The 13,280-nt window shown below is 43.6% G+C and overlaps 1 protein-coding gene across 1 annotated transcript in view; it reads right to left on the reverse strand.

Moving 5' to 3' along the window:
- The window catches only part of CACNA1G (calcium voltage-gated channel subunit alpha1 G), a 385,442-nt gene that overhangs the window by 20,402 nt on the left and 351,760 nt on the right, over positions 1-13,280 (reverse strand). The window contains exons 27-32 of the mRNA XM_044420034.1: positions 9,565-9,674; positions 7,413-7,546; positions 5,579-5,649; positions 4,282-4,360; positions 4,053-4,174; positions 2,584-2,928 (exon numbers count right to left, since the gene is read on the reverse strand). Coding sequence (XP_044275969.1) covers positions 2,584-2,928; positions 4,053-4,174; positions 4,282-4,360; positions 5,579-5,649; positions 7,413-7,546; positions 9,565-9,674 — 861 coding nt within the window. The remainder of the gene's footprint in view (positions 1-2,583; positions 2,929-4,052; positions 4,175-4,281; positions 4,361-5,578; positions 5,650-7,412; positions 7,547-9,564; positions 9,675-13,280) is intronic.

Below are 13,280 nucleotides of genomic sequence, written 5' to 3' on the forward strand. Positions count from 1 at the left end.
AACATCTAGAGGAATGCACATTTCCTGCCCTAGTCTCAAGAGAGTGAGCACGGGCCTTTCCCATTTCATCAGGCTCCAGTAGGAAAGGATGAAGCTGTTGCTACAAGCATTGGCTCTTTCAACTATGTATGCTTAACGAGACAACTAATTCTAAGGGCAAGGGAGTGCTTGGCACTATGACGACTTATGAGCATCCACATGGGCTGCTTCTTACTTTCCAGATCCAGACACCGGTGCACAGCCTGCAATAGGTCACAGCACCTTCAAATAAATCAACAGTATTATGTGGCTTGTTCATTTTGGAAGATCGCTGCTTTCTCCTCGGGCATTGTGCACAGCTGATGCAACATCAATCATTCCCCTGGTAGAAAATCAAGATAGGCTCTGTGTGACTTGGCGATATTGCGTGCACTGAACCAGGCCCTCAGAGGTAGCATCCATGCAGTAATGCTCTTGTTTGCTTTCCAGATCAAGGGCTAACCTTGCTTTGTTGGCGATCGGGACAGGTTTACACCAAGGGTGCAGCACCATAGGCAGTGGCTCTACAGCTCCTCCTCACCTCAGTCAATGGCCATACTAGGAGGAATTCAACAACGTTTGGAGGGCCTTTAATTCCCCACTCCTCCTCTAAAATAACGGCACCATTTCAATGGTCCTTTAAGTTCTGTGGTTGCAAGTCGTAATGCTTTTGCTACTGGATTAAAAGGAAACCTGAACAAGGAGCACCATAGGCTCATTTAACACTAGATGTAATGTCTGGAATCAGGCATAAAATATTATACATAGCCGTCTCATAATTAAAGTGGCAGGGAACATTTTGCAAAAGCAGTTTTCCTATACTTCCACCCTCAAAGCACTTGTAGAAGTCAGGACTTTGTATGAATTTTTCAATGCCAGGGTGTTTTGCTGCAGTGCTGGCCCGTCCAACTCAACAGGTCCAACCCAGCTGAAAAGCAAGTTCTGAGGTGGAAGTGATTCATCAGCCATAACTTAGTGTCCTTTGACTTTTCTTGACAATTATTGTATTTAAGTCTTGAAAAACAATTAACGGGCCTACTTATATTGAATCACATGGGATTAGGATTCCAGCTTTAGATTCTGTAGCATCTGATACGTCTACAAGACAGATTCTTTAGAAACTTTATAAAGGTTTAGCCTGATTTCCAAATGCCAGGCTCCCAACTTCAGAAATGTTGTATCAAGTGCATACAGTAGAATAATGATGCATAGTGTAAAGCTTGTATAGCAGTACGATGGCTGATAACTTAAAAGCAAGACTTTCTCCGCAGGCAAGAGACAATGTGTTTGATGACATGAACCCTTACAGTTATACAGTGCAGAGATTGTATGGGACATGCAAGCAAAGAAACATGCCAATCACGTGACTCTACAGGGTTTCATTATAGGAGCTGTATTCCTCTTTCATCATGTATTCAAACAAACAGCACTTAGGAGCAGAGATTTTCACTGAAAAAGAATTGTGTGTGTTGCGGGAGGGGGGCACTCTTGACCTCTCACAATGTCCCTTGCCCGAGGGGTTCATGGAATAATTTGCAACCCCCTTTCTAGCTAAGATTATATACAAGGAGTTTATTTATTTCCCTTGGCAGATAAGCAAGCATTTTAAAAATGAAAGAAAATACTGCAGATATATACCTTTCCAAGTGTGCTGTAAGATGAAAGCTGACTTTGATAACTTCTAAAAACTTTCTCAGGTGGCTGATAAAAGTGTCAATTCCTTTCCCTAGTCTCTGCCTGCTTGAGTGCTGCAGCTGGTTACACATCCCTGGCAGTGACACCTGTTTATCATAAATGAACAGGTACCTAACAACGAAAAAGGGCAATGACTGTTCATTGAGCAATGAACAGTGAACTGAGTCTCTCTGGCAAATAAATTGATTGTCTCTTATCCAGGGGGAGGTTTGTGAATGGAGAAGGGGACTAACAGCTCCGCCTACCCTGATGTGGATATTTCCAAATCTTTGGTCATTGGTGCTGCACTGAAATGAAAATCTGTAGAAGGTACTAAACCAATAAAGGCAAATTCCTTTTGTCCCAAAAGTCTGAAAATAGAAGTTGTATCTGGCATGTGCTTGAATAATTATGCTATGTATACCAAATATCCAGCTAGGAGAATAAACAGATATCTTGTGTAACCATGTGCCTGGCATGCCTTGTGGGCTGACATACCCTGTCAACTTACAATTCATGACAGCTCCAATGGAAAAGCCTAGAATCACTGCAGAGGAGGTCTATGAGAAGAAAATCAGGCCCTTTGTATACTTTCCCTCAAACACAGACAATAACAAACAAGCTGTGTCTAAGAAACTAGAGCTTCCTTTTATATTTTTAGGGGGTGAAGATACAATGAATAAAAGCAATCCTGTGGGAACACCTGGTTTTGGTGGCCTGCGATTGGTGCAGAGGGATTTAGTGTGTGCCCCATGAATTTTCAGAGAAAAGGAATACAACTCCTGTATATAATAGCAATACACTCAATTTTTCCTTAGTGGAACTTGTGCACATGCTGTCTGAGAAAAGCGTATGCTACTCCGCACTTCACCCACCACCAGAGATTCTCACCATGGGGTGAACCAATGAGAGCTGAGAATCCACCTTGATTTGCATGGGATTGGCATATCCTCCAGGACTCTCAGGCCTTTCTCCTGCATTACTGCCTGCCCATGTGAAAGGGTCTGTGGGCGGGTGCTGACCCGGGGTGATCGTCTTCATTTCCATCTCCAGCTCCAGTTCCAGCTCCGCTTCCTCTTTTGCTTCCTTGTTACTTTCCTCCAAGTGCTTCATCAGTACAGCAATCACCACATTCACCAGGACGAACTGGGCTGTCAGCACAAAAGAGACGAAGTAGATAGGCGAGATGACAGTGTTGTAACAGGTGGATTCCTCATCGCAGTCTCGTAACGTGTCCTGGGAGGGAACAGAGGGAAGGGAGGTGGACATGGGTGTGGCTTATGAGAGAGCTCCAGGTACCTATCCACTCCGGGCTACTCAGCTTCCAGCTCCAAGGCCACATGGGTTTTACCAGAGTGGGCAAAGCTCACTGTAGAATTTCTGCAGATCCATTTCCTCCACCAGGCCAAAGTCTTTCTGAGGCATTTTTAGTACTTGCATATCCTGTTCTGCCATGTTAAGCCCTCCCTGAACTCTGCACGAGACATCTCTCTTGTAAACTCTGTCTACTTACTAAATCACATGCACAATGAAGTGTGCAGTGGCACGGGAACTGAAGTGAATTCAGGGCCTTTGCCATGGTTGGAGGCTGTATTATTATGACTATGATTATTAAAACACAGAATGTGTATCTTTTTCTCCTTGTGCGGAAGCCAGTTGAGCTTACATAGTTCCCTTTTATCCTCACAACAACAGCCCTGTGAAATAGGACAAGCTGAAAGTGAGTGACTGGCTCAAAGTCACCCAATGAGCTAGAACCTGGATCTTGCTGGTCCCCGGTGCACTCCAGCCACCACATCACACTGGTTCTCTATCGATCTGGACAGGGATCTAGATATGATGATTCTGAACAGGATGGGCCTGACCCATTCTGTGTCAACTGTAATCTCAGCTGTAGATGCTAAGCACTGCCACCCACCAGTGAAACTATAAGCGTCCACTGACGTGTGCCTAGAAGCCTCTGCAAAGAACCAGCCAAAAACAGCACCTCCCCTGACCTTGACAATTTTCAGTCATGGACAGTGTTTAGGAGGAGTTCCCTTAATTCAGAAAGCATGACTTTGCTCTGGCTTTGCTCTTAGTGATGTCAGACCTGACTGCTTTGCTGATGCCCTGATCATAACATGATCCCTGATTGGCTAGGAGAATTCTGGGAGAAATGCAAAAAGGAGCCGCAACAGCTAGAGAAAATAGTGGCACCAAGCAGAATTAAAAAAGGAAAGCTATTTGTACACACATATGTACTCCTGCCACAGCTAATTGCAGTTCAAAAAATCATAGAGAACTATTCACCTTCTCCAACCCTGAAAGTCTCTTCCTTATATTCTTCAATGGAACACTTACTCTAATGGAAATTTTACCTTCATTATCCCATTCCAGTTGTCTCCTGTGGACACACGGAAAAGTGTGAGAAAGGCCATCCCAAAGTTGCGAAAGGTTGCATGCCGCCCTAAGCCCTCACATGGATGAGTGTCATCACATTCTGTACAACAAACCAACAATAAAGAGGAGTTACCCTTGGCTCCTTTACGAATGTCTACTTTATCCTGCCTCAACTAATTAATGCAACAGATGGAGGAGAGAACTTACCAAGGTCTCCAAACAGCTCCACTCCAAGAGCTGCAAATATGAAAAACAACAACATGAAGAGAAGACCGAGATTGCCCACCTGTAAAGAAAAAGAAATGGAGAAAAATAAATCACTCTTTGATGTGTGACTCTCTTATCTTATTTTCAATGGATAAGCTTTGTCTATGTTTTCTTTCAATGTTGTTACCAAGTCATATCAGCCTACGAGCAGCAAGCCAATCCAAACTGACTGCCAATGAACAAATACAAAGGCTGTAACCCTAACAGACACACAATGGGTGGGGGAAAACACAAGCACAGCTTGAAGTTGGTTCGAAGGTTTTAATTGTTGCCAGTCACTTTGTTGGGCAGGAGAAAGTCTTAAATGGAAATGTCCTGCCCATTCTACTGATAGATTTGTTTCCGTTACAAGAAGTTGAGCACAAACTACTGCTCTATCAGGGGCTTGGATCCAGCAATTCTTTGCTCTGTTCCACATGCTGCGTTTGTAGGATAATAATTCTAGATAATTCTAGACCACATGTTACATTTGTATACTTGGAAATACAGCAAATGGCTGCCAAGCCCACATTCCATCATGTGAGCAACAGCAAGTAGCTTTCCACCTTGATGACTTTTCATGGGAAACTGGAACCTCCTTAAACTGGAACTAACTTTCTCACAATGCCACTTGCTCTTGGGTGGACAAACTTAATAATATTTTTATCCCCCCCACCCCTTTCTACTTCATTGGCACAGACTTTTCTTTTGTGTTGATGCTTTTAAAATGATAAAGAAACAGCATTACTGAATGTTTTGTGTTAGTCTTCAGTGGTTGGGATGGATTGCGTCTTAGATAATTTCCAACTGTTCTACAATCTATGGAGAAATTTCAGAGTTTCCTTCACTGTAGTTTTCTTGTATTATGGTATTTGCTTTGTTTTGGGGTGTGAATGCATAACTGTCAGTGCATATATGGATCTTTTTTCTTCCCCTTAAGCCAAGTCCACAAACTCAAAAGTAGGAAAAACAGAGGTATAGAGAACAACAGAGGTCGAGGCTGATAAACTAAACAGAACATGAACAAACCAATTAGAACACGAAGAACTGCAGCAGAAGACTTTTGTCGGGCTTTGTGCAGATGCCCAACTATTAGAAATGAAACACTGGCATTCTCACTGAACCCCCAGTAAAAGTAGCTCCAAACATGGAGAAGACACGAGTAAGGGAGAAATGGAACTGATTCACAGATTTCTCAAGGCAAGGAAAAAATGAAGGAAAATTAACCAAGGTCTTTGTGAAAAGATACGAAAGTTACCTGAGGCAGTGCTTGCATGACCGTGTCCAGCAAAGCTCTCATCCCTACAGCCATCTTCAGCAATTTTAACACTGCAGAGAATGAAATGTTCATTGCATCATTGCCACAGCACTGGCAGGTGAGAAAGAATGGTACATTTCAAAAGGCCCATCAGGTTGTCTAAGCCTCATGGCAAGTGGGTGGCACTGGAGGGGAAAATACAAGGCCATGTTCTACCGAATGCGCTGTTACTGTCAGGGCGCCAGCAGCCTGACTCCTGTAAACACTGTCACCTGCTCAGGGCATAAAGCACGAGACTCCATCTCCTTTATGCACTAAATTGGGTGCCAGGAATGCAAGCATGACCTTTTCGCCTGGCAGGGAATACTGCTATTGAGTAAAGTAAACTGGTTTGGAAAGGTCAGAAATCTATCTGATCTAACGACTGCGAGAATTCAGCTTCAAACTAAGAGTTAAGAACACAAATGTACCCCCACTGATTTCAGAGGTGGCTAGACCAGGGAAGAAATAGTCTCGCTTTTTGGTTCTGAGCCCATGATGCACTTAGGGAGTGAACTCCTGACCTTCCAGGCAAAGGACTTGATAACCTAATGGCACCAGCTGTAGTGCTTGTGTGGCAAACTCCTTGTTGCTTGGAGCAGAATCTCCACCAGTAGCTCTCTTGGTTGAGCATACAGATGCAGGATTTCATCTGGAGCGCTTGAGGACCAAACAATTCTAGACCTCTGCGGTACAGAATGCCTGCCACATGAACCACTGGTTTTAACAAGCACAGAAATCTAGCTCTGAGTAAGCATAACACTCCCATAAAACTCTGGGACTAGGGAGACCAAGATTCAGATCTCCATTCAGTCATGAAACTCATGGCGTAACTTTGGACCAGTCATCTGCTCCCCCTAACCTCCCTCACAGGGTTACTGTGAGGATAAGATAGGGGTGGGAGTGGGGAGAAGAACCATGTATGCTACCTTCACACATCAGAGAAGAGGTGGCATACAAATGTACAGAGAGTGCAATCCGATGGACAGTAAGATGTTCTCTGGTGGTTATAGGAAAGGTCGGAGTCCTTCATGTGGCCTTGTAAAAGCCCTCCAGGATCACAGTGGGGGTTCCTTCTTCAGACAGTCCTCCACTCCTCCTTACAGCTGATGCACTTCTTTCTCAGGGAGGGCTCAAGAAAGGCTCAGGGGAGGGACTTTCAAGGTGGTAGGGAGGGACAGAGTGAGGCCCTGCATCCTATGAAGAAACCGGGGGTGCCTCAGACTCTGCTCTTTGTGAGCAGAGGCAAAAGACATAGATGGCTGAAAGGTGATTATTTATATTTATTCATTTTATTTATTAGATTTATATCCCACTTTTTTCCCAGCAAACTCAAACAGCTTACATAATTCTCTTCCTCCAGTTCTCAGTCCCCACAAGAACAACCCTGTGAGGCAGGCTGGGCCGAGAGTCTGTGACTGGCCCAAAGACACCCAGGCTGAGTGGGGACTGGAACTCAGATTGCCTGCGTCCCAATCCCATGCTCTTAAGCACTACCGAGTCTTTTGCAGGGTGGCAGAAACATGGAGGTAATACTTTCCTCCATGCTCTTCCTGCGCATGATTGGATGGATGCAACCTTCTGAGTTTGGAGGGCTACAGGCAGCCACACTGGATGGTGGCCAAATTAACAAGTAAATTAGAATTATGTAGTTCACCTAGCAAGTCCAAGTATGTTGAGGTGACGCTTAGCTAGGCAGGTTATACTTGAATTGTAGGCATGGAGTATGGGAATCCCCACAGTGCCAGAAATCAGTGGTTCCTCTTGGGCCAAAAGCTACGTGGAGGAGACTGACCTCGAGCAATCCGCAGGACTCTCATGATTCGGATAATGGTGGGGTTGATAGGCAGCGATGCATTCACCTCAATCTCTTCCAGCGTGATGCCCATGATGGACAACAGCACTATTGCCAGGTCTAATTGGTTCCATCTGAAAGCAACATAAAAATCAAGTGGAAAAATCTGCTAAATTATTTGCAAGGGGTGGAGGTAGGGGCACTTGTGTGATCAAGGAATTCCGATCATTTCAGTCATTCTAGCACGCATGAACTGACACTCCACCTCAAGCAATTTTTGAGATGGAACACATTAAACAAAGGATTTATTTAATAGATTATAGACTTAGCCAAGTCTCAGCACACCACAGACTAGAAAAGAAAGGGCAAAATGGTAATTGAATTAATGTGCAGGGCAACCCAGATAATAAAAGAAAGCCGATGTTTGTTTAATTCTCTTTAAATGTTTTATTCAAGCTAAATTTTCAAGTACAGTTCTTAGTGAACTTAGTGAATCTTTCCAAAGTTACACACATGCACACACAGTGAGAGAAAGAAAGATTGAAAGATTTGCTGGAAGGTTCAGATGAAGGACAAAAACAAGCTCTACAGGTGTTATATGGTGGTCCCCTAAAAAGACCAAAGAGAGGGACCAAACAGAAAAGGAAAACAGGTTATTATGTGAAGCTGAGAAGCCTCACTTTACATGATTTTTATATTTTAATAAGGAGAAAATATAAAAAGTGGACAAGGTAGAGGGGTTCTGTTAACTGCATGCAGACCAGAATTTGCTTCTTTCTTTAAAATCCAGTGTGGGTTACACACACATCCAACAGTACATTGACATCTCCTGGTGATGCTGCTGATATTGCTCCTGGCCTGCTGTTGCAGTGCATTCATCTCATGGAAGCAAATCACTGTCTGGAGGCTGGGGCCCGCCCTCTACACCTACGGCCTCACATCTTCTCTTTGCTCCCTGCCCCAGAATGCACCTTGCTGGGATAGGAAGGCATTTTCACACACGATGGCTACCGCAGCAGGTTGGGTCTTAGGGAAAGAATACATTCCCAGGACTTGTAAGTCTACTGAAGGAGAAGAGGGTGGGATCGGACATGTTTGCTTTTCATTTTTTCACCCATCTCTCACTGCGCACGCAAAATGCAAGACAAACACACACTGGAAGGGAGCTGCAGCTGCTGCAAGTTATAAAATGTCCACAAGGGCAAGTCCAGGCAAGTAACTTACTCCCTGCTATGCAAAGCAGAAGTTAGGGAGGATCGACATTGTCCAGGCTGTGAGTTGCATAGCAGTGCCTGGCAGCTGGCTCCCTGCTGTGTTCATTTTCAACTCCCTTAAAACGGGGAGCGTTAAAATTGCATCCCTGACCTGCTGCCAGTTCAAGATTTTAACACTTAGTTGTACTAGAGGTTTAGAAAAGTGGCAGAGTAGCTGGGAACTGAGAGCTAGTTTCAGTGGGATCTAAGCATGTTTCCTGTGTACCGAAGGCTGCAATGTCTCTTTAATGAGGGATTGTCTAATTTCTGGCAGTGGAATAAAGCTAATGTTCTTTAAAACACATGTTTTGGCAATGTCCAGTAGTTGCTTCTCTTTGGGAGGAGGTTATTACACAAATATGTTTGTACTGGAAAAGCCTTCAATATTCATTTATGTACGTGCTCTTCTAAAGTATTTATCGGCTTAACAGAAGAGGATATAGATACTCTGGGCCCTTCTGAAACTCCAAGACTGATATTACAACATTGAAAGGATAACCACTCACTTCCTACAATACAGTGGAGTGAGAACCTTGTAACATTTTCAACATTTGAATAGATGGCATAGCAGCACCACCTTCCAATGGTTACTAACTGGGACATTTGGCCGGCTTCTCTATAATTGCAGGACAGAACAGAGTAAAAATGTAAAAAATTAAAAGTTGGGGGACGCCTTCATGAGTGTCACTGTAATGCTGGGGAGCCCTGCTCCAGAGGGCCTTTCTTTGGCTGTCTCTGAGTGTAACGTTTGTTCTGATGAGCACATTACCATCAAGAGCTGTCTGACCAAGGCCCCATTAGGGCCACTCCATCCTCATACTTATACTGATAGAAAGAACTTAAACTGAGACACTCTGGAACCTTTTAAAAACCCCTTCAAGGTTTTACTGCATCATTACCTGTCTTGAAAGAATCGTCGAAACCCAAATGCAATCAGCTTGAAAACAGATTCCATGACAAAGATGACAGTGAAGATGTAATTGCAAATCTTCAGAGCCTCGTCAAGAACCTGAATGTACAGAGACAACATCTATGTTATTGCAACACCTTAAGGAGGGTCTGGCTACCTACAACAACCAGCCTTTCTTTTTGCAACTGGATCTATTCCATTCTTTAAGCCAGAATGAAGGGAAACAGCAATCCAGGCATATCACAGTTCGAGCTGTTGCTGCTGATGTAAGTGGAGACAAGGGCCAAAGTCAGGTCCTGCTGCTTCTCATGATAATGTCACATGACAGGGACCATTCACAGCTTGACAAGAGCTAAGCTCCTGTATCTCATTCCACCTGAGAGAGAGAGCAAGCCATCCTGAACTAGTGTGTCTATGTTGCCCTTTACTGCTAAAGAAAATGTATTTGAGTATATAAAGCATGCAAGGAATATACAATTTTACATTGTAAACAGTACTAATTGTGCAAATGGAAATAACGGTGTCTACTTGGGCAGTATCTGATGAATGCAAACTTTTAAAATGTAAACATTCAATTAGCAAACTTACAAAAGAAAAAAGATGTATAATTATTGTGTGGTGGTGAGTAGAGAAAAAGAGATAGGACTTCAGCAGAGAACAGAACAGATATATTAGTGCAACATGGAAAGATAAGACATTGTAGGAAGGAGCAGGGATTAACGTCTTGACCCCAACCACCTCTGGGATCCCCTTCCTATTTTGGAGCCTATGTTTTTCAATTTTTCTTTGCAACTGTGATTGCAAGAAAGCTGCTTATCCAAACGGAGAGAATGAGAGAGTGAGATAAAGAAATTATGAGAAATCTGGGGGTGTCATGACCTAGTTCAAAAATTAAACACTGCATGACTTTTTTCTAGACAACATCCCAATATCCTCTAACCATTCCACTGTATGTGTCATTGCTGAATGAAGTTACAAATTTTGATGCTCACAGGACTAGGCTTTAGTTCACTAGTATTGGTTCACTAAGAAAGTTCCAGATAGTGCAGAAGCTGCAGACCTCCAAGTATCATCCTGCAATCATGAATAGCTGCAAGAAAGGCAAAATTCAACTTATGCTACTGTGGCACCTGAACAGCTGGCATGTCTTTGGATGCCTTGATCAAACAGGGCATATGCTTGGAATGCCTGCCTACACTATCCTTGTCTGGCAACAGTTTTAGAGAACCCATAATCAAAAGTGGCCTCAGGTGACCAGGGCACGCCTTTAAGCTTCTTTGACATCTCTTTGCCTTCACATTGGTAAGAACCAGGGGGGAAACCCTCCAAATACATATTTTATTGCAATTGCTTTTTTAGCAATATATAGGAAGTTATGTATTTATGTACTTTGTATCCTGTTGTGATCCGCCCCGAGGCTTCATTGCGATGGGGGTGGCATAAAAATGTTTTAAATAAATAAATAAATAAATAGGTATTCCTCAGGAAAGCTTCTGTGTACCAGTGACTTACTGGATAAAGCTCACCAATTGCACTGTTGTTGTTGTAAGTCGCAAAGTTGTGTCCAACCCATCGCGACCCCATGGACAACATTCCTCCAGGCCTTCCTGTCCTCCACCATCCCCTGGAGTCCACTTAAGCTCCCACCGACTGCTTCAGTGACTCCATCTAGCCACCTAATTCTCTGCTGTCCCTGTCTTCTTTTGCCATCAATTGTTCCCATTAGGCTCTTCTCCAGGGACTCCTCCCTTCTCATTAGGAGGCCAAAGTATTTGAGTTTCATCTTCAGTATCTGGCCTTCTAAAAAGCAGTCAGGGTTGATCTCCTCTAGGAATGACTGGTTTGATTGCCTTGCAGTCCAAGGGACTCGCAGGAGTCTCCTGCGGCACCACAATTCAAAGGCCTCAATCCTTTGGCCTTTGGTCCTTTCACAGCCATACACTGCAACTGGGAAAACCATAGCCTTGATCATACAAACTTTTGTCGGCAGGGTGACGTCTCTGCTTTTTAGTATGCTGTCTAGATTAGCCTTAGCTTTCCTCCCAAGGAGCAAGCATCTTTTAATTTCTTGGCTCCAGTCACCGTCTGCAGTGATCTTGGAGCCCAAGAAAATAAAATCTGTCCCTACCTCCATTTCTTCCCCATCTATTTGCCAGGAAGTGAGAGGACCGGATGCCATAATCTTAGTTTTCTTAATGTTGAGTTTCAAGCCAACTTTTGCACTCTCCTCCTTCACCCGCATCAAGAGGATCTTTAGTTCCTCTTCACTTTCTGCCATTAGAGTGGTATCATCTGCATATCTGAGGTTGTTGCTATTTCTCCCAGCAATCTTAATTCCAACTGGTGATTCATCTAACCCCACCTTTCTCATAATGTGCTCTGCATATAAGTTAAATTTTGAACCAATCAGTGGTTCCGTGTCCAGTATTCACTTCTTGACCCGCATATAGGTTTCTCAAGAGACAAATAAGATCGTCTGGTACTCCCACCTCTTTAAGCCCCAATTTGTTGTGATCCACACAATCAAAGGCTTCAGCATAGTCAATGAAGCAGATGTTTTTCTGGAACTCCCTAGCTTTCTCCATGATCCAGCATATGTTGGCAATTTGATCTCTAGTTCCTCTGCCTCTTCGAAATCCTGCCTGTATTTCTGGTAGTCCTCAGTCCACATACTGCTGGAGCCTAGCTTGTAGGATTTTGAGCATATCTTTGCTAGCATATGAAATGAGTGCAATGGTGCGGTAGTTTGAACATTCTTTGGCATTGCCCTTCTTTGGAATCGGAAACTTTTGCAATCCTGTGACCACTATTGAGTTTTCCAAATTTGCTGGCATATTGAGTGTAGCACTTTTACTGTATCGTCTTTTAGGATTTTGAATAGCTCTGTTGGAATACTGTCGCCTCCACTAGCTTTGTTGTTGCTCAGACTTCCTAAGGCCCATTTGACTTCACATTCCAGGATGTCTGGCTCGAGGTCAGTGACCACCCCATCGTGGTTATCAGGGACGTTAAGCTCTTTCTTGTATAGTTCTTCTGTGTAATCTTGCCACCTCTTCTTAATCTCTTCTGCCTCTGTTAGGTCCCTGTCATTTTGGTTCTTTATCATGCCTGAGAGCCAGTGTGGTATAGTGGTTAAGAGCATGGGACTGGGACTCAGAGGATCTGGGTTCAAGTCCCCGCTCAGCCATGGAGCCAACTGGGTGACTTTGGGCCAGTCACAGACTCTCAGCCCAACCTACCTCACAGGGTTGCTGTTGTGGGGATACAATGGAGGAGGAGAGATGATGTAAGCTGCCTTGACCCCTTTGTAGGAAAAAGGCAGGATATAAATCGCAAAATAAATAAATAAATAAATCTTTGCATGAAATGTTCCTTCATATCTCCAATTCTCTTGAAGAGATCTTTGGTCTTCCCTGTTCTATTGTTTTCTTCTATTTCTTTGCAATGTTCATTTAAGAAGGCATTCTTATCTCTTCTAGCTATTCTCTAGAATTCTGCATTCAATTGGGTGTATCTTTCTCTTTCTCCCTTGCCTTTCGCTTCCCTTCTTTCCTCAGCTATTTGTAAAGCTTCCTCAGACAGCCATTTTGGTTTCTTGCATTTCTTTTTCTTTGGGATGGTTTTAGTTGCTACCTCTTGTACAATGTTGTGAACCTCCGTCCATAGTTCTTCAGGCACTCTGATAGACAGAGTGCCTGAAGAACT

The sequence above is a fragment of the Varanus komodoensis genome, unplaced genomic scaffold (assembly GCF_004798865.1).
Source record: "Varanus komodoensis strain SLA01 unplaced genomic scaffold, ASM479886v1 scaffold11, whole genome shotgun sequence".
In the NCBI taxonomy this organism is placed as follows: Eukaryota; Metazoa; Chordata; class Lepidosauria; order Squamata; family Varanidae; genus Varanus; species Varanus komodoensis.